Source organism: Tamandua tetradactyla, chromosome 5, assembly GCF_023851605.1.
Source record: "Tamandua tetradactyla isolate mTamTet1 chromosome 5, mTamTet1.pri, whole genome shotgun sequence".
Classification (NCBI taxonomy): Eukaryota; Metazoa; Chordata; class Mammalia; order Pilosa; family Myrmecophagidae; genus Tamandua; species Tamandua tetradactyla.
The window spans coordinates 51519526-51545922 of record NC_135331.1 but is presented as its reverse complement, the minus strand read 5'-3'; the positions used below and the strand labels follow the sequence as shown (position 1 = coordinate 51545922).

Below are 26397 nucleotides of genomic sequence, written 5' to 3'. Positions count from 1 at the left end.
CTGCTTCCTCTTAAAAAAAAAAAACAAAAACAAAAACAAAGAACTCTCCTCTTGAACTTTACGTGGGCTACTCCAGAGACATTATTTAAACAGTCTCTCATTTCTTGAGAAAAAACAAACTTTTTCTGCAAGGCCGTGGAAGCTGGTAACATAAGCCTCGGAAGATAAGGCTTCTTACTATGAGTAAACTGACAGTGAGCAACACAGCTGCTATGCGGAACATGGTTTGAAAACATGTTAAACTAAGACTACTCCGAGTTCCTTCCTCTCATAGCTGTGAGATCATTAAACACTAAAGTACAAATTCCTGGTGATTTTCCATCTTAAGGTAGCTTACATTCTCCAGGTGAAAAACTAGCTGCAACAGCCCACCTATTTCTTAATCTGAGTATATGTTATGTTTACCCTCCCAACCCTTTGGAGGAATAAGGTTATGTTCAGGGAAATTCAGATTCTCCAAAAGATATGCACACTAAGTCACTTCTGATTTATAATGGGTGTTTCCAACAATTTTGAGAAACTGTCAAGGGAACTGAAGCCCATTACTACCCTCAAACTCATCCACCTTCATATATCTTCATAGAATAGAGACAAGAATAGCAACAGTGAATCTACACATAAAGAATAGCGAGGCAGAGGCAAAAGTAGCTTCAGTGTTTCAGTGTAGGCAAAGGTGCCTTGATCATTTACCAGTACAGACTCTTCAGTCCCTTTCAGTTATCCCCAACTCATCTTAAACAGCAGATTTTTTCCTGTAGAGAACTCAGATGTGATGTAGCAGCTCCAGTGACTCTTTTCACAGTACTGCATGTCAATACTGGGAATGGTTTCTAATCAATTTAAACTGCACACGGTGCTTTAATAGACAGAACAAGAAATTTATTACTCCCACTCAGTAGTTCCTGGGGGCTTTGATGTTAAGTCATACATAATTCGAGAAATACCAGGAATCTTCTTAATCTCAGTGACCATCTTTAACACCACCTGTTATAAAACAAAGATTATAAATAGAAGAGCTAGAAACCACTGCATGTCAAACAGTCTTATTGAGCTTGCAATTTAAAATTAAAATGTGAAATATTTTCACTATTATCCTCTATATAAGTGGGATGGTCTCTGATTATTTAAGTAGTGAACCTACCTCCCTCTATAATAGATACTGGTACCTTAATCTCAGTATTATTCAAAGTGGGGTCTGCAAACAAGTACTAGTCTCTGAGCTGTGCTGGTTACTGGCCCACAACAAGTTATATGCAGAAAAAGAAGAGTAACTGCTTAGAACTTTTATAGGAATTTGACATTGTTTCATCCAAGAATGTGATTTTATGGGTTTAAGCCAATGCTTCTCAAGTTATCTGAGGTCACCAAGGTGGCACGAAGTGCACTGTCTAATAAGCATTGTGAAGTATACAAGAGGAAAGGAAGGGCTGCTCAGTTGACTGGACAGAGATGTGGCTACTTTGAGCTAAAGGGAAAACAGACTCTAAGTCACATTCTCCAAACCAGGACGAGTCTTGCATCATCCATCAGAGTACTGCAGCAGTAACCCAATTAAGCCTGACTTTGGTTTTCATTTGCTATTATGGAGATAGCTCCTTTGGAACACTCTGGTAGCAGGACAGTAGAAAAAGGGGCAGATGGTAGTCAAAACTGTAATTGGCAGTAGGCAGAACATACAGCAATTCATGGGTGTTTGGACATAATGACATCAAATATCATCCTTATTTCTAATAAACTCTCTTTCATTCCTAGGGTTTTATTCTTTATTTTGGGAGTCCTTTTTATAGAATAGAGTTGGCAGGATTTGATAAAAATATAGATTATAATTGGTTACTCTCCACAGAGTAGTAAGATATTTAAAGGGATATATTAAATTTAGGCCTTTTTTCTGCTGCAATGAAATAAACAAGTATGTGGAGATACAAAATAAGACCCTATCTTACAAACAGAAAACCAACTCCATAAATATCAACATTATCACAAGCCTATTCCACTCACTATATAAAATATATAAGATCTTGAATATACACACTAGGAAAAAATATTTAAATTACCTCTACAGGGATTTCATTGCCAGGTGTTGCAGGTATACCAGTCATGAAGTCACTGGTAATAAAGGTTCGAATAACTACAGATCTCTGGCATGAAGGCTGTTTTTGAAGTGGGTCCCGATCAAAATGTAAAGGTGTCAAAATCACTGGCATCTGGCTGATTTTCCCAGCATACCCTAGAGAAAGGGAGTCAACATGTAGCTACCAATCAAACAACAGAGAAAAGCATTCTAACCCAGTTCAATTAAATCCTCCTAGACAATATCTAGACTATCACATGTGCACACATACAATTTAGGACTGTTATCATGCATTGTTTTCAGCTGTTCCAATAGCATTCTATCACAAATACAAATAACAGAGTTTGACCACTGCAGTGGTATGTTACAGTGCTGTCATACATAAAGATAGATACATATACACACAGTCACTACTGTAAGCAAATTCTCAGCCACAGGTCTGAAGTGGCTCACTTATGAGCCATTCAATTTATAAGAGTCATGCCTTTATTATATCTCAGGGCATAGCAAGATTCTGCTGGAAATTTTAACAAATAATTATATGGGAAAACTATTATATTTTTAAAGGAAGGAAAAAGAGTATGCTTAACTTTATATGTTTTTTAAAAGGTAAGCTTTCCTAGATCCTTTAAACTTCAATAAACATTAAAATGTGATGGAGATGAAATTATAATCATCACAACTAATATAGACAGAATCTTTTCTTAAACACTGTAGAAAGGAAATGCACCATACTGTCAAGGAATTCTCACTACCTTACAGACTGACTTTTCACAATATGGCTGTATAAAACAATGAATGACATAAATTACACAGATCGCTCATCAAACATTTTTTCCAACAATGTACAGACAGTTACTGTATGTATTTGTGTGGGGTGGGGATTAGAAAGTGGAGAAGGGGTAGTACAGATAAAATGGTAGAAGTTCCTGTGTTTTACAAGTTCTGTAAAATGCAGAGTATCCTCTTTGGTCTTTCCAGACAGGCTCTGGGAGGATGAGAGGATGCTCTGCTTATAGTCTTAATATGTTACTAGAAAGCAATGCCTTCAAAGCTCATTTTTCACTTCAGAAGTGGCTGAGTTTTGGGGAAGTATAAGAAAGTGAAAAAGATGGGTGTGCTTTCTGATAATATCCGTATGCATCAGGTTATAAAGAAGTCACCATTCTGAATCCCAACCTAGAACAGCAAAGAGGAAGGGAAGAGAAAGTATGTTCTTGAAATATTTTAAGCTATGACTATGGTACTCAAGCAACAGAAGTCTGCATACATCAAGGAGCACTCAATATCAAAATAAAAGGTATAAAACCCCACAGTACTATTAGTTGAAGAAGTGGAGATAGGGGATGAGGGAGAAGTGGAAACAGAAACACATTAAAACATAAATCTATGGTCTTTGATGAAATAGAGGGGAGAGGGATGATAATAAAGAACCTAGGGGCTTACTGGATAGGGTGAAATAAAGAAAGGAGAGAAGTTTTCTGAACCATAGTAGCATTCCTGACCAAAGAAAGGCTCGTGAGATGACAGGCCTCATTGAAATGAACCAAATTCTTCACCAGATACTCCTGTTTGGGTAGCTTACTTCCTAGCCATTCTCCCAAAGGTCAAGAGCAGAAACAAGTCAGAGTCGCCTCCCCACTTTCAGGGCTGCAAAAAGTGGATTAGGATTAAAAAAAAAAGTTTTCCTGATCTGAGATACCACCTTTTATCTCCTCGCTATTCCCTAAAAATAATAATAATAGGCTGTTCTCTATTGGGACCAGAAGCAAGAGTATGGTAGCACCAACTCTCAAAATGACAAACTAAATGCTAAAGCTTTCTGCTTGAAGATAGTTCCATGCACAGAAACACAAATAAAAGCAAAAGACAGAAGTAACTGTATTCCATGTGGCCTTTCTCAGGTATAGCTTAGCTTGCAAAGCATTTTAAGGTAGAGAAAAGGGAAGTGCTAGATGTGATAGAGGAGGGGATGCAGATCAAGAAATACCTACCTATGCTTGAATATAGTGTTTGTGAATGTGTGAATATACTATAATCATAGAACCAGAACCATCCTTCCCAAAGTGCATGCAACATATATTAATGCGTATCTTCAAAAAAGGCAAGGAGTAGAATAACTATTATTCAGAAGTCAGGATCATGGAACCATCCATAGAATTAAAATAATAAAGATGAAAGCATCTAAAAATTAAAAGCTGCATTCCTCTGCTTAAAATCTTAATATCAAGTTTCGTAAAACTAGTTACACCACACACTGACAAACAAAATAAGCAACTTACCTGACTCCCTGAGAATATTATGGGCCTCAAAATCAGCTTGTCGTAAAGTACTGAGCACTCCTGTTGTCAAGAAAGTAGGTGTAACATCTGTGGGAGGTTCTTTAACTGGTGGTCCAAATATATAGACAACTCTAGATAGGAGGTAAAAATGACAGAGAAGTCACACTGTAATATGAGAAGCAAGGCACATAGAATAACATTGTTTCATGTGACTGTGACTGTGAAAATCTTGTGTCTGATGCTCCTTTTATCTAGGGTATGGACAAATGAGTAAAAAATATGGATAAAAATAAATAACAGGAGGAACATAGATTAAAATAAATTGGCTAGATGGAAGTACTAGTAGTCAATTAAAGGGAGGGGTAAGGGGTAAGGCATGTATGAGTTTTTTCTTTTTTCTTTTTCTGGAGTGATGCAAATGTTTCAAAAAATGATTATCAAAACTATGTGATGATATTGTGAGCTGTTGATTGTATACTATGTATGGAATGTTTGTATGTTAAGAATGTTTGCATGTTTGTATGCTGTTTTATCACTAAAAATACTTAAAAAAACAAAGAGAGACTAACACTATTTCACTTATTCTTAGGCCCCTCTCCTACCTATTTCAACTTCTGAAATGGGGAAAACAGGATTTAAGATGATGGTACAATCTATGCTCTGTGAAATTTCCTCAAAGTGTGTGTCCTCTGGAATACTGGTATCTCAGAATGTGCAAAGATATATGGAATTATCACAATCCTCCTCTCACATTAATTTGGAGAAATAAACAGATTTCTTTGCAACAAGACTTCAAAAACTGTAATATACTAATAAGCACTGGAAATCGCCAAGATGAGGCCACAGTAAATTTCCCAAACTTACTAAACCAATCATTTTTTCACTTTGGAGAATAGGGATTCCAAGAGAGAGTCTCATTTCCACTTAACTAAAAATGACAATGAGGAGTGACATCATCAACATGGTGACATAAGATGTCCCCTAGAAAAGCCTCCCCTAAGGATACTGCCTTAAAGAAGGCCACTGCTGAGCTTTCTAAGCAGTTCTAAAGAGGCTCTCCAAAATCGGAACAATGCCATCAATGCCACTTGCTTCTATCTACAGATTGAGAAGTCCAGTTTCAAAAGTTACCTGCAATTTAAGCAAGACATTTGTCATAGTTCCTTTCTATTGAAAAAACTTTAAGGACTCTTAGGAATTATCTTTAGATTGCTGTAAAAAATGGAGATGTTTTCACATTTATAGATTTTTTCACTTCTAACTTCAGTTTAAAAGTAACTCGCATTTAGTCTGTTCAGGAGGTTATGACTTGATTTTCATATCTAAATCTTTTGGTAGTGTACAAAATGTTTAAAATATTTGTTAGAAAACTGAACTGAAATGCTTCAGTAACATTTTCCCTAATTCAGTAAGCTAAACTTCTTAATATTTAATGATTAATCCTTCTCTCATATTGTTTAAATTAGCCTGCAGACATCTTTCTCTCCCTTTTGTAGGTTTTTGCAAGAAAAACATACAAACATTAAACAAACAAAACAACTTTGAAAATTATATTGTTTTAATCCTTGTACTAAAAATTTATATTTTGTCTTTCTGCCTTTTTTTAAGTTAAAATGGACAAAATTGTTTGCATCTACAGAGAATAAAGTATAACCTTAGTCTTTATTTTTGGTTAAAAAAAAAAGGCTCCCCTCAAAAAAAACCTAATAAAAGGACAAATTCCTTTTATTCTCCAGTCTCTGGAGTATAACAACAGCTGGAGAAGGACTCCAGAAGTGCTGAAACAAAGGAAGAAAAAAAAACCATTCACAATCAGGTAGGAGATTTGCATCCCCGACCAGCCACATCAACAGCCTATTTAACAGAAATGTAAGAGCTAACCGTCAAATTTCTTTGAAAGGGTAAAGAGCCCTGAACAGCCAAAACCATTTTTAATAAGAAGAATAAAGTTGGAGAACTCACACTTCCTGACTTTAGAACTTATTTTAAAGCTATAGTAAGTAGTCAAAACAGCATGGTTTGGTACAAGAATAGATATACAGACTAATGGAAGCAAATTGAGAGTTCAGAAACAGACCCTCACATCTATATCCAACTGATTTTTGACAACGTTGCCAAGTCCACTTTTTTTTTTTTTTTAACATGGGCAGGCACTGGGAATCGAACCCAGGTCCTCTGACATAGCAGGCAAGCATTCTTGCCTGCTGAGCCACCATGACCCGCCCGCCAAGTCCACTTTTAAGTGGTTAAAAACAGTCTCTCCAAAAAATGATGTTGGGAGAACTGGATATCCATGTGAAAAAGAATGAACAAGAATCCCTGTCTCATACCATATACAAAAATTAACTCAAAATGGGTCAAAGACATAAATATAAGAACTAGGACTATAAAACTTCTAGAAGAAAACATAGTGAAATATCTTCAGGATCTTTTATTAGACTTTACACCCCAAAGCATCAGCAACAAAAGAAAAAATAGATAAATGGGACCTCATCAAAATTAAAAATTTTTGTACATCAAAAAACTTTATCATGAAAGTGAAGATACAACCTATCAATGGGAGAAAATATTTGAAAACCATATATTCAATAAGGGCTTAATACACAGATTATATAAAGAAACCCTACAAAAACAATAAAAAGACAAACAGCCCAATGAAAACATGGGCAAAAGACAAGCACATTTCTCCAAAGAGGATATACAAATGACTAAAAAACACATGCAAAGATGTTTAACATAATTAACTATTAAGAAAATGCAAATCAAATCCACAATGAAATGCTGTTTTACACCCACCAGAATGGCTAATATTAAAAAAAAAAAAAGCAGAAAATAACAATGTTAGAGAGGATGTGGAGAAATAGGAAAGCTCATTTATTACAGGTGGAATGTAAAATAGTGCAGGCACAGTGGAAGACAATTTTGCAGTTCCACAGAAAGCTAAGTATGGAACTACTGTATGACCCGGCATTCTTACTTTTAGGTATACATCCCAAAGAACTGAAAGAAGGGACTCAAACAGATATGTACACACCGATGTTCATAGCAGCATTATTCGCTATTGCCAAAAGATGGAGGCAACCCATGTGTCCATCAAACAATGAATAAACAAAATGAGGTACATTCATACAATGGAATTTTATTCAGCATTAAAAGGGAATGAAGATCTAATTAATGAATTCATGTGACAACATGGATGAATGCTGACGACACTGTGTAAAATAATCCAGACACAAAGGACAAATATTGTCTGATCTCACTGATATGAAATAATTAGAATAAGGAAACACATTAGGTCAAAATCTAGAATTCAGGTTACCAGGGGCTGGACTGGGGTATGGAATGAAAAGTTATTGTTTGAACTGTACAGAATTTCTATTTGGGTTGACTGAAAAGTTTTGTTAATGTGTGATGGTGATGGTAGCAAAACATTGTGAATATAATTAACAGCACTAAATGATATACGTGATTGTGGTTTCAAAGTGAAATTTTAAGGCGTATATATGTTAGCAGAATAAAAACTAAAAGGAAAAAAACATAAAACATAAGATCGTACAAAACAATTAACCCTACTGTAAATGATGGACTACATAGTTAATAGTATACTTATAAAGATCTTCTTTCATGAATTGTAATAAATTTACCACACTAATATAAGGTGTTAATAATAGGGTGGTACATGGGAAAACTGAGTATTTTATATATTTATGCATATTTCTATAAGCCTACAATTCCTCTAACAAAAAAATTAATTAAAAAAATAAATATAAAATAAAAGCCACTGATATAGGACTTGGTATATCACCACTTCCTTCTAAAAAGCACGATTCAGTATGGCTTTAAGTACATATTTATTTGAAAGACATGAAGATACACTGCAAGTAATAATAAAAGAACAGTTGAGAACCTAAATTAAGGAAATTAGGATCAGACAATTACAGCAAATCTAACTTAAGCGTATCTTGCCACTGGTTCAAAAAGACCTGTTTCACAACTCTCACCCAGAAAACAAGAGATGGTCAGGGTAGAAATATGAGCGCCATCCGGTCGTTTCAACCCCAATTCCAGAAGCAGGCAACTGTCTCTTTTAGATGGCCCTGTATGTCTTCAGCAAAGAAAATAAATCTCATCTGGCAACTACTATCTCAAAGTTTAAAAACAAAACAAAAAAAGGATATGGCATGCATGCATTCAAGCACCCATGCAAACATGTGACAATGGTGAAGTTTAATATTTGTCTTCTTAAATATTTACTTGAAGAGTAAAACATAAAAAAGAAAGCAGTATCAGATCAAAACCACCACTGCCAACCTATTTCAATGCCTCGCTCTAAATATTATGTAGCAGGAACGTTTTATTCCCATGCACAGAAAGAAAGTCACACTTCTCCTAAACAATATTCTTCCTAGGTCTCATTTTTTAAAAATCCCTGAAGGAGAAAGTAATTAGGTAGGAGAATGCCATGAACCTTTCTTTTTTGCCTTATTATTCTTTACAAACAAGAATGATCACTAAGGAATACAGGAACAGGTAGTCCTCCACATTGTATAGAATAGTAAAATTGCAACAGTCCCTTCCTCTGTAAAGATCTTGCAATCCAAATTAGGGGAAAAACATTGACAAAAATGGAAAAAATTATTTTAATTTCCAAAAAGGACCCTGGCAAAAACCTAGTCTATCAGGTCTCTTTTTTTTTTTTTTACTAGATTCAAATTAAAACATCTAGTTTTCTCTTTGGTGGCTGTTAAATGCATGATTTTTTTCTTTTCTGGGAAAGAAAGAAGGGATGGAACGAAAAAAAGAAAAAATGAAAAGACCAGCAAAGAAACCAGCTTGTAAAAGGATAAAGATCAATTTTAAGGAAGGATTAGTACTTTTTGGCAAAATAAAAATAAAAAGAAAGAGAGATGAACTGTAAGTATGATGTGAAATGAAAAATACACTAGTTATCTGGTGAAAGCAGTAGAGTCAAACTCAGGGAAAGGAAAGTTTCTGTATTACCTACAGTTTACTTAGGTAATAGCATTCTTCAGAAGATGAATTATAATTATCGTTTTAATCAAGAAAATTATCACCATTCTATACAGGCAATTACAAATTTACCATTATTTAGGGCATAATAATTCACTTTTCTTCAGTGTATTAAAGATGCTTCTATATTTTGGGGCCTTAGGCTCACCTGAATAAGCCTTCAGCTCATGTGAATAACCTGAATAATGGTCACATTGCCATCAGCAAACCCTTGACTTCCCTGCGACACCTCATTTCTAAAACACACCCACAAGAGTTATAGAACTACACAGACCCTGCTTATGCTAACATCAGTGCTTGGGTTTCTAGTTTCTGCAGCAAATTTGAATATACTGAAACCTCAAGTAATTCATTTTACTTATTGATTGTCTAACAACCATTAAGAAAAAAGAAGAAAGTGATCAATTGCAAAATAAGAACATTTATTTCGCAATCTGGTACTGAACAAGTGAGATTTCTGAAGCGTATATGAGGCAATGCAATTGAGTATTACAAATATTTATAAATCGGTTGTTGATACATCCAACAGAAATGAATGTAAAATTAAAGGAAAAACTGAATAAAAAAAACTAAATTCAATGTAAATTACACGTTTAATGTAGTTATTTTAACACCTGGCATATGCCTGTTTCTTTGATTTTCCTTGGAATTATTCTTAAATTAAACAAGTTCCTATTGGTAATTCTATAACCTGTTCACAAATTTTTTTTCTATTTTTCTTTTGGAATCAAACATGCTACCATAAAATCAATGGCTGGTATAAACCACTGTTTAAAGCTGCCTTTAGAATTTTATACTAAAATAAAAATCCTTTCTATTTCTCCTTTAAATAGAATGTTTTTATTTAAATAAATTGATGTCTGCATGGTGAAGAAAAAGCAAAAAACAAGATATAAATATCTTCCCAACTTTGGCCTATGTACAAATGTGAACTGCAAACAGAGTTCTTTACTCCTATTTACTATCATCTACCTCTATCTACAATTTAGCCTTTTGGTCTCTCCTTAATGGGAAGACCTTAAAAACCGCATCCTTCCATTACACCTCACCTCCTACCATTCACACACCTGTTAATGTTGTGACACATTCGAGGTATAAGTCTAGCCAGAAAAATAAGAGATTCCCAGTCAGGTTCATCTTTACTGGAGATTCCACACACATAACTGTAAGAACGACAGTCACCCTGAAAACAGAAATACAAACAGTTATTTCTAATGGTTTTAAAGAAGGCAAAAGATGGGCTAGAAAATATTTTATGCATGGTGACACCATCAAGAGTAATTTTTTGTGTTTTTTTTGAACAGGACCATACTGTTTGAATAAACATATGCCTTGGATATTTCACTAATGATATGAATAAATCCCAAGTTAAAGTCTTTAATTAAATCCTGCATAATAAAGAAAATGTCATGGTAATTTCAAAAATTCATTCAACATATATCAGAGGCCTATAAGGGTTTCACTCCAATTACCTGCCTGAATGAAGATAGCTAGCATACTTGATTTGGCATGTTTATTGGGTGGATAAAGTATTCTTAAGTGGTAGATTATAAAACAATTTCATAGGGCAGGCAACAAGTGGCTCAGTGGCAGAGCTCTTGCCTGCCATGCTGGAGGCCCGGGTTCGAATCCCAGTGCCTGCCCATGTATTACAAAAAAAAAAAAAAAAAAAAAATTCATAATAGCTTATCAACTTGTAAAAAATGAGCTTAAAATTCAATTTAAAAAGATGTAACTAAAACTGGTAATAATACAGATTTCCTTTTGCCTTGTCTTACTGTTTAATTCAAGTAATTTGCTTTTTAAAAAATAAATAAAAAGTCACAGATTCATTAGATTTAACTACCTAATACCCAAGATGTCAGGTATTGAGAATTTGGGAATTCAGAGTATTTGAATGCTAATTTGATAAATTTTATCAAAGTTAAAAGGTTTATGATCTTTATCTTTAATCCAGGAAGTCACCCTACAGAAATAAATGGGTAAATGCATAAAGAAACGAGATATTCTTTACTAAAATGCCTATAAATGGTAAAAAACTGAAAACACTTTAAATGTACATCAATAGAGGAATGGTTTAAAAAATAATGATATGGAACTGTAACCCATAACAAACTCTGAAATCTGCTCTACAACTAATTGGTGTGATGTGTTTTGAAATTTTTTTGTTTTTTTGTATGTTATTTTTCACAAAAGTGAAAATAATAATAATAATGGTATAAATTTCACTGTATAATTACTTATTCAACTGTATTTTGAAATTTAACACTTCTCTGTATTTATGTCATATTTCACCATAAAAAATGTTTTAAAAAAAGTGGTATAGCCACACATGGAATATGATGCAGTGGTTAAAAAGAATAGTCTACTTATAATGGCATGGAAACAAACAAAAAATGCTAATAATTCTCAGTTAAAAGAAACAAAAGTGAAGAATAAGGTGCTTCAAAACTCCGTGCTTCTTTTTTTTCCTTACAAAGTAAATGTTTCTGGAAGGACAGATGTAAAATATACCTGGAGAGTAGGAATAGAGAGAATTACTTCTTCAGCATAGACCATTTTGATGTTTTTTTCTTCGCAAGCATAGTTTACTTCAGTATTATGAAAATAAACCTCACTGTTATCTTAACCAAAACATAATTTTTATCTAGGCTTGGAATAGTCTCTGCATCAAAACTAGAAGTAAGTTAAGTATCTAACAAAAAAAAAACCTTTTATTTTGGTGGGAAGAGTAGCGCAGACTGAATAAGTTTCATTTTTAAAAAAGAAATTACTTATCCAACAATTAATTATATTATCTCAGACATCTATTTCTAAGAGTCATTATAACATTTCACTAAAAAGGGAGGTAAGTAAGGATATGGTATACGGGAACATTGTACTTTTTTGTAAACCTCTAACGATTCTTTAAAATTCTCTAAAAAAATTTTTAAAATTCCAAGTGAAAGAAACCAGACACAAAGTAATACTGATTATGATTCCATTTATGTAAAATGTAAATGTAAATGTAAATAAATCTACAGAGACAGATACAGGCTAGTGGTTATTAGGGATGGGGAAGGATAGAGGGATTGAGAGGTGGCTGCTTAAGGATATGGGGTTTTTCTTTTTGGAGTAATAAAATGTTCTAAAATTGATTGTTATGAACGTACTATTCTGTGAATATAGTAAATACTTCCGATTGTAGCTTTTGCATGGATTGTATGGTTTGTCAATATATCACAATAAAACTGCTTAAAAACTAAAAAAAAAAAGGGAGGTGGGGATCTACTTCAGTTCAGCTCCATGCCTGAATAAGCAAACAGAGTTGGAAGTTCTCTATAACAGATCTACTTATACCTATTTGTTTCTAGTCTTCACTTAACTGCAGGCTCTAAACATCAGAAAAGAAACTTTCCCCTTCCGCACGCTCCATAGCTTTTTTCCCATGCACTCATTTGAGGATCACTTAAATAAAAGAGAACTTAAGTAATCATTTTATGAACAGCATTTTTGAAGTAAGAACTATATTATTCTCATATGCTTTTATAATTAGAAAGGCACAACAACAAATACAAAAATTGTCAGTTACATATCATCACAGCTAGAAGAGAGTGAGGACATGTTGACTAGAAACAGAACACTGGTATGGGAAATACACAACCTGAGAACAAGACCTAAATGGTATAATATATTCATCTGACAGCCTTCTTACAGTTAGACTTCTAAAGCCTAAAGTATGGGGCATGATTTCTTGGTACCACCCCTCAAAGAAGACATAAGCATGCCAACCCTATAGTAAGTGGTTCCTTTAATTTTCACTTTTGGTTAAAGCAGAAAGACGTTGCTAAATTACAAAATCTCAGCCTGAACATTTATTTCCAACAGCTACACTCACTCTAGAAACAATAAAAATACTGCCTTTTTATTTTTCTAGTCTTGCTGTATATACCTTCATATATCATTTTCCTTCATGAGCCACTTCCATAACCAGTCGTTTCTGTTCCAATATCGTCAGAAAGAGCAAACTGCTGAAAGTTGTATCACAGGTCAACAAACCCAAATAACTCACCTGCACACCCACAGTTTTAATTGGCAGCAAGAAGGCATTCAGTGAATGAAGACTTGTAATTTGCATCAGCTTTTCCTGATCTTCCTCCGTCGTACAGGCTTTGACTCTCTGCAACAGTGTATGTGGCTAAAAAAACAAGGAAACATTTCCTAAGGTTTAAAAAAAATGAGACATTCACTCTACGTATTACTTACTGGTTTATAGTAGATTATATTTGGTATCTACTTATTTGTGAGCACTATATATACTAGAAATTCACTTATGAGGGGTAGGCTGTGAAAAACTCATAAAACCTCAGAATGAGAAATACAGATGAGATTTATATACATCAAGGTCTTAACACTCTTGCCACCACTGTGACACCTCACCTGAATCAAATCTTCCCCTTATCTCTAATACTTTTTGCCATGAAGTCAACTTTGTTTGAAATTAATATAGTTTCACCCACTTTCCGTTTTAGTTCGTTATCCCCTGGTACCTATTTTTCTATTCTTCCTATCCCTAGTATTAGGACTGTCTCTGGTAAACAGACTATAGTCAGATTTTATTTTTAATCTAGTTTGATAGTCTTAACTAGAGAGGTTAGCCCTCTTAATTAATTATGGGTCAATGGTAAATTTCATTCTACCATCTTATTCTGTACTTTCTATTTGTCCTACTTTTTATATTCTTTATCCTTTCTTCACTTTTGAATTGTTGATTTCCCCCAGCTCATTTTTCCCCTTTATTGGTTTTGAATTTAAACCCTCTATTTCTATTCTTTTGTGTTAATATGCCCCTTAAGTGCATATGTAACAAAAAAGATATCAGTCTGTCTGTCCTCAAGGCAAACAATACAAGTATTTTTGAGTGCTTTAACTCCCACCAATCCCTTTTGTGTCTAGAGTGGATTGAATTAGGTACTCCAGATTAGACATGTTCTTGCGGTGTGGACCCAGTGTAGGTAAAATCTCTTCAAGGTGTTACTTCAGTTAAGTGCAGCCCTATTGAATTCAGGCTGGGTTTTAATCTGGATTACTGTAGTCCTTTTAAGCAGAATAAATCAGAGTGGAGCCAGGAGAGGCCACCATGTAAGTGCACTGCCATGTGACAGAAAAGCCAAGGACCAAAGATCACCAACTGTGAATCCCAGAATGCCAGTCTTTGGAAAGAAAGCATAGCCTTGATGACACCTCAATTTTGGACTTCTCACCTCAAAACTGAGTTATCAGAGATTAGAACTAAATCAATCTGGCTAGGTCTAAGATAAATTAGAATGCAGGGTAAAAGATATGTACTCTACACCTTTACCTACTTTATGAGACGAAAGGCAGGGAGGTTTACTGTCTAGAACCTAAATTTCCTTTAACACAATCTAAATCAACCTCTCTGGATAGCTCATTCAACAACTCAAACTCCTGGAGTCCAGAATGGGAATGAGGCCTTGTAATTCTGTATAGTTTAAGATAATACCAGGATACATCTCAGATTATGGTAGGGTGATAATTAAAAAGTACTGGTAGAATAAGTACATGGAACCTTGAGTAGGGCATAAGATTTCCGTAGGCTTGTCCAGAGTGATGCCCCAGTAGATTCCAGAGTGATATGAACAGTGAATAAAACAGTATTTGTGAAGTCCCCTTGGGGGAATGGTGAAAAAGGGGGAAAATTCAACTTCCCCAAGTAGAGAATTCTTGATATTCTCACAAACAGTGGGGATAACCAAAGCAATAGGCTGAGTACACAATCTTGGGGTTTGTTCATAAGAAATTTAATTCCACAAAGAATAGGTCAAGCCTACTTAAAATTAGGCCTATGAGTCACCCCCAAGAGAATCTCTTCTGTTGCTCAGATGTGGCCTCCCTCTCTCAGTCAACACAGCAAGCAAACTCGCTGTCCTACCCTTCTCTATGTGGGACATGACTCCCAGGGATATGAACCTTCCTGGCAACGTGAGACAGAGGTCCTGGAATGAGTTGGAACTCGGCATTAAGGGATTGAGAAAATTTTCTCGACCAAAAGGAGGAAGAGCAAAATGAGACAAAATAAAGTGCCAATGGCTGAGAGATTCTAAACAGAGTCGAGAGGTTGTCCTGGAGGTTATTCTTGTGTATTAAATAGATGTCACCTGTTTGGTTGGGGTGCAGTGGAGAGGCTGGAGGGAACTGCCTGGAGATGTGGAGCTGTGCTCCAGTGGCTGTTTCTTGAAGATGGTTGTATGATGATGCGGCGGTCGCGGTGTGACTGTGTGGTTGAGGGAGGCTTGTGTTTGATGCTCCTTTTGTCTACTTTATTAGCAGATCGGTGGAGCATGTGGATTGAAAATGAATAGATAATGGGGGGAACAAGTGTTAAAATAAATTTGGTGGATTGAAATTTGGTGGTGGTCGGTGGGGGGGAGGGGGAGGGATATGGTATTATGAATTTTTTTCAGTTTTCTTCTTGTTGCTTTTTCTGGACTGACGCAGATCTGGGAAGTGATCATGACGATGAATAAAAAACAAAAAGTCACCCCCAAGAGAGCCTCTTAGTTGCTCAGATGTGGCCTTTCTCTCTAGCTGACAAAACAAGTGAACTCACCGCCCTTTCCCTATCTACGTGGGACATGACTCCCAGGGGTGAGAACCTTCCTGGCAGCGTGGGGCAGGGATCCTAGGATGAGCTGGGATTCAAGGGATTGAGAAAACCTTCTCAACCAGGGGTGGGGGGGAGCGAAATGAGACAAGGTAGAGTGTCAGTTGCTGGGCAGAGCTGAGAGGTTGTCCTTACACATTGGATAGAAATCACCTTGTTAGTCAAGAAGTAACGGAGAGGCTGGAGGGAACTGCCTGAAAATGTGGAGCTGTGTTCCAGTGGCCATGTTTCTTGAAGATGATTGTATGATGATATGGCTTTCACAGTGTGACTGTGTGATTGTGGGAGCCTTGTGCTGATGCTCCTTTTATCTGCCTTACCAACATACGAATAAAACATATGGCATAAAAAATAAATAATGGGGGGAGCAAATGTTGAAATAAATTTAGTAGCCTGAAATGCCAGTGGTCGGTGAGGGGGAGTAGTAAGGGGTATTGTATGTATGAATTTATTTCTGTTGTCTTTTCATTTCTTTTTCTGAATTGATGCAAACGTTCTAAGAAATGATCATGATGATGAATGTGCAACTATGTGATAATATTGTGAATTACTGATTAGATATGCAGAATGGAATGATCATATATTAAGAATGTTTGGACTTCCTGAGAAGATGGCGGCTTAGTAAGACACGCAGATCTTAGCTCCTCCTCCAGAAAAGCTACTAGGGGAGTAGAAATGATAGAGAACAGCTCCCGGAGCCACGACAGAGATCAAAAAGACAGCATACCCCATCCTGGAACGGCTGACTGGCTGAGAGAACCCGCTCCGGTGAGATCGCCAAGGGGCGCGGGCTTTCCCGGGCGGGGTGGCAAGCGGCCGGAGTCCCTCCCTTCCTCCTTCCCGGGCCAGCTGGCAGAATTGGGCAGGCGGTCCCCTCAAGTCGCGGAGGCTGGCGCCCCCACAACGCGCAGCCCCCCGGACCAACTGAGAGAATTGAATCGGAAATCCCCAGGCCGCGGAGAACGGTGACCTGGGGGGTCCCTTCCAAACACGTGACTGCCCCGTCCGGCTGGGAACGGTGCACTCTCCTGGGTCGTGGCGGCTGGCGCCCTCCCGCCACGCTTGGCGCCCCGGGCTGACTAGGAAATTAGGACGGGAGCTCTCCCGGGCTGCAGTGGCCGGCGACCCGCCCCGCATTCAGACCCCGGGCAGGCTGGCACTCTTCCAAGCCGCTTCGGCTGGCGAACCTCCCCCACAGTGAGAGTTTTACAAAGTTAAAGGACCCACAGCACCTTTTACTGGTGGGACCCGCAGACAAACGTGTGCCACGAGCGCCACCTACTGGGCAGGATAAGAAAAACAGAACCCAGAGATTTCACAGAAAAATCTTTCAACCTATTGGGTCCAACACCCAGGGAAATCTGACTAAATGCCCAGACGCCAGCAGAAGATAATGGATCACGCTCAGAAAATTGAAAATATGGTCCAGTCAAAGGAACAAACCAATAGTTCAAATGAGATACAGGTGCTGAGACAACTAATGCTGAATATACGAACAGAAATGGAAAACCTCTTCAAAAACGAAATCGATAAATTGAGGGAGGACATGAAGAAGACATGGGCTGAACAAAAAGAAGAAATAGAAAAACTGAAAAAACAAATCACAGAGCTTATGGAAGTGAAGGATAAAGTAGAAAAGATGGAAAAAACAATGGATGCCTACAATGATAGATGTAAAGAGACAGAAGACAGAATTAGTGATTTGGGGGATGGAACATCTGAATTCCAAAAAGAAACAGAAACTATCGGGAAAAGAATGGAAAAATTTGAACAGGGTATCAGGGAAGTCAAGGACAATATGAACCACACAAATATACGCGTTGTGGGTGTCCCAGAAGGAGAAGAGAAGGGAAAAGGAGGAGAAAAACTAATGGAAGAAATTATCACTGAAAATTTCCCAACTCTTATGAAAGACCTAAAATTACAGATCCAAGAAGTGCAGGGCACCCCAAAGAGATTAGACCCAAATAGGCGTTCTCCAAGACACTTACTAGTTAGAATGTCAGAGGTCAAAGAGAAAGAGAGGATCTTGAAAGAAGCAAGAGAAAAACAATCCATCACATACAAGGGAAACCCAATAAGACTATATGTAGATTTCTCAGCAGATACCATGGAGGCTAGAAGACAGTGGGATGATATATTTAAATACTAAAAGAGAAAAACTGCCAACCAAGACTCCTACATACAGCAAAATTGTCCTTCTAAAATGAGGGAGAAATTAAAACATTCTCAGACAAAAAGTCACTGAGAGAATTTGTGACCAAGAGACCAGCTCTGCAAGAAATACTAAAGGGAGCATTAGAGTCAGATACGAAAAGACAGAAGAGAGAGGTATGGAGAAGAGTGTAGAAAGAAGGAAAGTCAGATATGATATATATAACACAAAAGGCAAAATGTTAGAGGAAAATATTATTCAAACAGTAATAACAATAAATGTTAATGGACTGAATTCCCCAATCAAAAGACATAGGCTGGCAGAATGGATTAAAAAACAGGATCCTTCCATATGCTGTCTACAGGAAACACATCTTAGACCCAAAGATAAACATAGGTTGAAAGTGAAAGGTTGGGAAAAGATATTTCAAGCAAATAACAACCAGAAAAGAGCAGGAGTGGCTATACTAATATCCAACAAATTAGACTTCAAATGTAAAACAGTTAAAAGAGACAAAGAAGGACACTATCTACTAATAAAAGGAACAATTAAACAAGAAGACATAACAATCATAAATATTTATGCACCGAACCAGAATGTCCCAAAATACGTGAGGAATACACCGCAAACACTGAAAAGGGAAATAGACACATACACCATAATAGTTGGAGACTTCAATTCACGACTCTCATCAATGGACAGAACATCTTGACAGAGGATCAATAAAGAAATAGAGAATCTGAATATTACTATAAATGAGCTAGACCTAACAGACATTTATAGGACATCACATCCCACAACAGCAGGATACACCTTTTTCTCAAGTGCTCAGGGATCATTCTCAAAGATAGACCATATGCTGGGTCAGAAAGCAAGTCTTAACAAATTTAAAAAGACTGAAATCATACACAACACTTTCTCGGATCATAAAGGAATGAAGTTGGAAATCAATAATAGGTGGAGTGCCAGAAAATTCACAAATACGTGGAGGCTCAACAACACACTCTTAAACAACGAGTGGGTCAAAGAAGAAATTGCAAGAGAAATTAGCAAATACCTCGAGGCGAATGAAAATGAAAACACAACATATCAAAACTTATGGGACACAGCAAAGGCAGGGCTAAGAGGGAAATTTATTGCCCTAAATGCCTATATCAGAAAAGAAGAAAAGGCAAAAATGCAGGAATTAACTGTCCACTTGGAAGAACTGGAGAAAGAACAGCAAACTAATCCCAAAGCAAAAAAAAAGGAAAGAAATAACAAAGATCAGAGCAGAAATAAATGAAATTGAAAACATGAAAACAATAGAGAAAATCAATTAAGACCAGAAGTTGGTTCTATGAGAAAATCAATAAGATTGATGGGCCCTTAGCAAGATTGACAAAAAGATGAAGAGAGAGGATGCAAATAAATAAGATCAGAAATGGAAGAGGAGACATAACTGCTGACCTCACAGAAATAAAGGAAGTAATAACAGGATACTATGAACAACTTTACGCTAATAAATACAACAATTTAGATGAAATGGACAGGTTCCTGGAAAGACATGAACAACCAACTTTGACTCAAGAAGAAATAGATGACCTCAACAAACCAATCACAAGTAAAGAAATTGAATTAGTCATTCAAAAGCTTCCTAAAAAGAAAAGTCCAGGACCAGACGACTTCACATGTGAATTCTATCAAACATTCCAGAAAGAATTAGTACCAACTCTCCTCAAACTCTTCAAAAAATTCGAAGTGGAGGGAAAACTACCTAATTCATTCTATGAAGCCAACATCACCCTCGTACCAAAACCAGGCAAAGATATTACAAAAAAAGAAAACTACACACCAATCTCTCTAATGAATACAGATGCAAAAATCCTCAATAAAATTCTAGCAAATCGTATCCAACAACACATTAAAAGAATTATACATCATGACCAAGTAGGATTCACCCCAGGTATGCACGGATGGTTCAACATAAGAAAATCAATTAATGTAATACACCACATCAACAAATCAAAGCAGAAAAATCACATGATCATCTCAATTGATGCAGAGAAGGCATTTGACAAGATTCAACATCCTTTCCTGTTGAAAACACTTCAAAAGTAGGAATACAAGGGAACTTCCTTAAAACGATAGAGGGAATATATGAAAAACCCACAGGTAATATCATCCTCATTGGGGAAAAATTGAAAACTTTCCCCCTAAGATCAGGAACAAGACAAGGATGTCCACTATCACCGCTATTATTCAACATTGTGTTGGAGGTTCTAGCCAGAGCAATTAGACAAGAAAAAGAAATACAAGGCATCAAAATTGGAAAGGAAGAAGTAAAACTATCACTGTTTGCAGATGATATGATACTATACGTCGAAAATCCACAACAAAACTACTAGAGCTAATAAATGAGTACAGCAAAGTAGCAGTCTACAAGATCAACATTCAAAAATCTGTAGCATTTCTATACACTAGTAATGAACAAGCTGAGGGGGAAATCAAGAAACGAATCCCATTTACAATCGCAACTAAAAGAATAAAATATCTAGGAATAAATTTAACTAAAGAGACAAAAAACCTATATAAAGAAAACTATAAAAAACTGTTAAAAGAAATCACAGAAGACCTAAATAGATGGAAGGGCATACCGTGTTCATGGATTGGAAGACTAAATATAATTAAGATGTCAATCCTACCTAAACTCATCTACAGATTCAATGCAATACCAATCAAAATCCCAACAACTTATTTTTCAGAATTAGAAAAACCAACAAGCAAATTTATCTGGAAGGGCAGGGTGCCCCGAATTGCTAAAAACATCTTGAGGAAAAAAAACGAAGCTGGAGGTCTCGCGATGCCGGACTTTCAGGCATATTATGAAGCCACAGTGGTCAAAACAGCATGGTAGTGGCATAAAGATAGATATATCGACCAATGGAATCGAATAGAGTGCTCAGATATAGACCCTCTCATCTATGGACATTTGATCTTTGATAAGGCAGTCAAGCCAACTCACCTGGGACAGAACAGTCTCTTCAATAAATGGTGCCTAGAGAACTGGATATCCATATGCAAAAGAATGAAAGAAGACCCATATCTCACACCCTACACAAAAGTTAACTCAAAATGGATCAAAGATCTAAACATTAGGTCTAAGACCATAAAACAGTTAGAGGAAAATGTAGGGAGATATCTCATGAAACTTACAATTGGAGGCGGTTTTATGTACCTTAAACTTAAAGCAAGAGCACTGAAGAAGGAAATAAATAAATGGGAGCTCCTCAAAATTAAACACTTTTGTGCATCAAAGAACTTCATCAAGAAAGTAGAAAGACAGCATACACAATGGGAGACAATATTTGGAAACGACATATCAGATAAAGGTCTAGTATCCAGAATTTATAAAGAGATTGTTCAACTCAACAATAAAAAGACAGCCAACCCAATTACAAAATGGGAAAAAGACTTGAACAGACACCTCTCAGAAGAGGAAATACAAATGGCCAAAAGGCACATGAAGAGATGCTCAATATACTTGGCCATTAGAGAAATGCAAATCAAAACCACAATGATATATCATCTCACACCCACCAGAATGGCCATTATCAACAAAACAGAAAATGACAAGGGCTGGAGAGGATGCGGAGAAAGAGGCACACTTATCCACTGTTGGTGGGAATGTCAAATGGTGCAACCACTGTGGAAGGCAGTTTGGCGGTTCCTCAAAAAACTGAATATAGAATTGCCATACGACCCAGCAATACCATTGCTAGGTATCTACTCAAAGGACTTAAGGGCAAAGACACAAACGGACATTTGCACACCAATGTTTATAGCAGCATTATTTACAATTGCAAAGAGATGGAAACAGCCAAAATGTCCATCAACAGACGAGTGGCTAAACAAACTGTGGTATATACATACGATGGGATATTATGCAGCTTTAAGACAGGATAAACTTATGAAGCATGTAATAACATGGATGGACCTAGAGAACATTATGCTGAGTGAGTCTAGCCAAAAACTAAAGGACAAATACTGTATGGTCCCACTGATGTGAACCGACATTCAAGAATAAACTTGGAGTATGTCATTGGTAACAGAGTCCAGCAGGAGTTAGAAACAGGGTAAGATAATGGGTAATTGGAGCTGAAGGTATACAGACTGTGCAACAGGACTAGATACAAAAACCCGAAAATGGACAGCACAATAATACCTAATTGTAAAGTAATCATGTTAAAACACTGAATGAAGCTGCATGTGAGCTATAGGTTTTTGTGTTTTTTTTTTTTACTATTATTATTACTTTTATTTTTTTCTCTATATTAACATTCTATATCTTTTTCTGTTGTGTTGCTATTTCTTCTAAACCGATGCAAATGTACTAAGAAATGATGATCATGCATCTATGTAATGATGTTAAGAATTACTGATTGCATATGTAGAATGGTATGATTTCTAAATGTTGGGTTAATTTCTTTTTTTCCGTTAATTCATAAAAAAAAAAAAAAAAGAATGTTTGTGTCTGTTCGTTACTATATTTTTCTAAAAGTTAAAAAGTTAAAAAAAAAGTGTTTAAAAAATTAAAAAAGAAAAATTTTGGTAGAGTTCCTTGAGGGTCCGAAGGAAGAGGAGGGGGTAAAAATATATATATACATGGAACTATTAAACTTTTCCATCTCAACAACTGGGGGACTCCCAAGAAAATAGGCCAAGCCTGGATTTTGAGGCTTGCTCTTATGAAATTTATTTCTGCAGGAGAGAACCTAAGACTACCCATAAGAGAACTAAGAATTGCTTCCAGGAAGCCTCTTTGTTGCTCAGATGTGGACTCTCTCTCTTAGTCCAATTCTGCAAGGAAAATCGCTGCCCTCCCCACTACGCGTGACAAGCCATTCAGGGGTATAAATCTCCCTGACCATGTGGTGACTCCCAGGATGAGTCTGGCTCTGGTACCATGGGATCAGCAATGTGTTCTGGACCAAAAGAGAAAAAAGAAGTGTAATAGAATACGACATCAGTGGCCAGGAGAGATTAAATGGAATTAAGAGGCTACTCTTATACAAGCTTCAGTTAGATAGTGCTAATTGCCATGGTTTGCTAAATCCCAATCAACATGACTCCCACTGACTCTTAAGAACACGGAGGGACTCAAACTGAAATACTATGGGGGTTTCATGCCTTCCTGGAACCTATAATTAACGGAGGCTTTCTAGGTCAGATATATTCTGAAACTAAGAGGGACCAGCCTCTCCAAGATTATCAATCAATTACAATTTCTTATCCTTTGTTGTTGATACCCCTTCTCGATATGAAAAAGTCAGCACAGGCATTGTCCAAAGATCCCTATAGACTGGGAGAAGGATTAAAAGAGAAGGAGAAGGTATAACAGAGAAAATGGAATTAACAGTGAGTATGACTGTTGAATCACTTCATTAATATTCCTTCTTGCCTACACTGATTTGGAGCTGCTAGAAGGAAAAATCTGAGATAGCAGAATGGTACCCCATGACAAACTCTGGGATCTGTTCTGTAACTACCAGGTAAAGTGTGCTTTGAAAACTATTGCTTTTTTCTTTCTTTGCTTTGTATAAAAGTTGTATTTTACAATTAAAAAAAAAAAGCTTTAGGGCAGGCCACGGTGGTTCAGCAGGCAGGAATGCTTGCCTGCGATGCCAGATGACCCGGGTTCGATTCCCGGTGCCTGCCCATGTTAAAAAAAAGCTTTAAAAAAATGTGGGTCAATAAATTCTTATTGTTTCAGCAAACCCATAATTCAATATATTTGTTTTAGCAGCTGAAAAACTAAAACAGTGCTTTACATGCTATTCTAGCTATATCTTGCTATTTTTTAGCCAACATCAAAAATTAAAAATCATTATTTTTATTATTTTATACCGTCCATGTTTGTTTCAATTTTACTCTTTCTTTGCTTATCATCTATTCTTCTATCTCAGACCTTCTTCCTGGGATTCTTTCGCTTCTCCTAAAGTCAATCCTTTAAAATAGTAGCCCTCAACACTAGCACTTGAATTACCTGGGATGCTCAGGTCCAATCCCAGACCAGTAAAATAGCAATTTGTAGGGAGATGGTGCTTAGGCATAGTCTACTTCAAAAGCTCCACAGATGATTTGAATACACAGCTAGAGTTGAGAACCACTGCTTTTAGTTACTTAAGTAAGGAACTGATGCTGCTAAATTCTTTTTATATTAAAATTGTTATTTTGCCCTAGTTCTTAAAAGACAGTTTAGTCAGAAATCTAATTACACTTGACAATAATTTTCTCTTGACACCTGAAGTCTTGCTTTTACTGACGCTTTCAATATAATAGTCTATCCTTTGTAGGTCATTGATCTTTTCCCTGTGGCTGCATTATTTTTGACAGTCTGCAGTTTCACAATGTCAGCACACAGGTACTGAATTCTTTTTCCTTTAGCCTGTTGGGGATGCGTTTTTTTTTTTTGTCTTAATCTGAGGCATCACATCTCTCACCAGTCTGGATAAAATCAAGTATTTTGTATATTGTCTCCTCTGGAATATCTTAAAGTAAATCAAACTGTTGCTCACATTGCTTACCCTGTTCAATCCATGTTTTCTCTTTGGAGCTTTGTCCCAATAACTGGAAAATTTATTATATCTGTTTTCAAGTTCACTGATGCTCTCTCTGGCTGTTAAAATTTCAATTATTATTTTCATTTCTAGAATTTAGCTTCTAGATTAAGTTCCACATCTGCCTGACATCTTTGATCATTTCTTATACCTTAGTCTTATTATTAATAAGATTTACATTACTTCCTGCCTAACTCCTGGACACTATGCCAACCAAGGTCCACTTAAAATTAAAATTTTTACTTTGTGGATTTTCAGATCACAGAGATTATGATTTGAGGCCCAAATCTAAAGAACATTTTTCCACTCATCATCAATTTTTAGCCAAGATGGTAAAGACCGCTGATTCAACTCCCAGTTCTTCATGGATCCAAGGTCTCATATTCAGACACGTGGGTATGAATGGTATTGTTAAAAACAAAACTCTAGACCTCACGGAATTAGCAGTTGTCCCCACAGCAGCAGACAACTTTAGCTTATTGAACTAAAGCTTCTAATTCTTTCCTGGCTCAAAGGATTTCCCTAAATTCCTAGCAAAATTTATTAAAGGTTTTTTTTAATACTTTATATCTAGTAATCTAGTGTTTTTAGGGATTTAGGATATCCAGTCTGTTACACAGCTAGAAAGAGATGTTGTCATTTAAGAGTCTATATAAAAGATTTCATACTTTCTTCATAGTCATGTCCATAGTTAAATTATTCTGAAATTTCAAATAATAAAATCCTAATACATTCAATATAAGTACTGGAGTAAAACAAAAATACATTCAATTTAAGTACTGGAGTAAAAAAAGAATCCATTCAATTCTTCAGAATGGTCAACTATGTCTATTTAAAGCTCCTAGGATGTATAAGTTCAATGCAAATTATTACCTTCTTAACACTTGCAGAAAAATCTGCTACTATTTTCAAAATATTGTTGGTTTCAGGAAAGTCCTTACAAATATAAGGGTCTTCAGCACATATAACTCTGATTGCCAGACCAGGACCTAAAGACAAAAGTAACAACAGGATTTAATGTAAATTTTATATTCAGTATAAAAATCTAATATTAAAATGCTGACACTTTCAAAATATAAAATCCTTCTAACAAGTAAAATCCATCTGCTTTCATAGTTGAGTTTTTAAAATAGTTTAATTTTAAATGTAGTATTAGTTTCTTATCTAACTCATAATTTCTTTCAGAATGCATTAATTCTATCTATATCAATGATTTCTAGCTCCTATTTTAATAGTCTATGTATCAAGTGTCACAGAATTTACAAATAAATTATTTTTAAATCACGACATGCATGTTAGTTTATTTTTTTTTTAATTTTATTAAGGAAATTTTCAAACACACACAAAAGTAAGGAGGACAGTATAATGAACCACTTTATATTTGTCATCCAGCTTCAGCTACCATTTTCGTAAAAGTAGTATGCTATTTAAGAAAAAGAAATGATCAAACAAATAATGCAAGGATTTTTTTCATTTCAAAACATGTAGACTGGCATTTCTATTTTACCAGACACTAAAAGAATAAGGGTAAAAGGTACGCATGTATTGAAGAAAAGCAAAAAAGACATATTTACTACTATAATTTAAAATATCAC

At 36.0% G+C, this 26397-nt stretch overlaps 1 protein-coding gene across 4 annotated transcripts in view; it reads right to left on the bottom strand.

Moving 5' to 3' along the window:
• Positions 1–857: 857 nt before the first annotated feature.
• Positions 858–26397, bottom strand: part of GMPS (guanine monophosphate synthase) — a 90952-nt gene continuing 65412 nt past the window's right edge. For all 4 annotated transcript variants that reach the window (XM_077160849.1, XM_077160848.1, XM_077160851.1 and 1 more), the window contains 6 exons: positions 25676–25791; positions 13436–13561; positions 10452–10567; positions 4354–4484; positions 2055–2227; positions 858–984 (listed from right to left, as the gene is read on the bottom strand). In XM_077160849.1, the coding sequence (XP_077016964.1) occupies positions 883–984; positions 2055–2227; positions 4354–4484; positions 10452–10567; positions 13436–13561; positions 25676–25791 (764 nt within the window). In that variant the 3' untranslated portion in view covers positions 858–882. The remainder of the gene's footprint in view (positions 985–2054; positions 2228–4353; positions 4485–10451; positions 10568–13435; positions 13562–25675; positions 25792–26397) is intronic.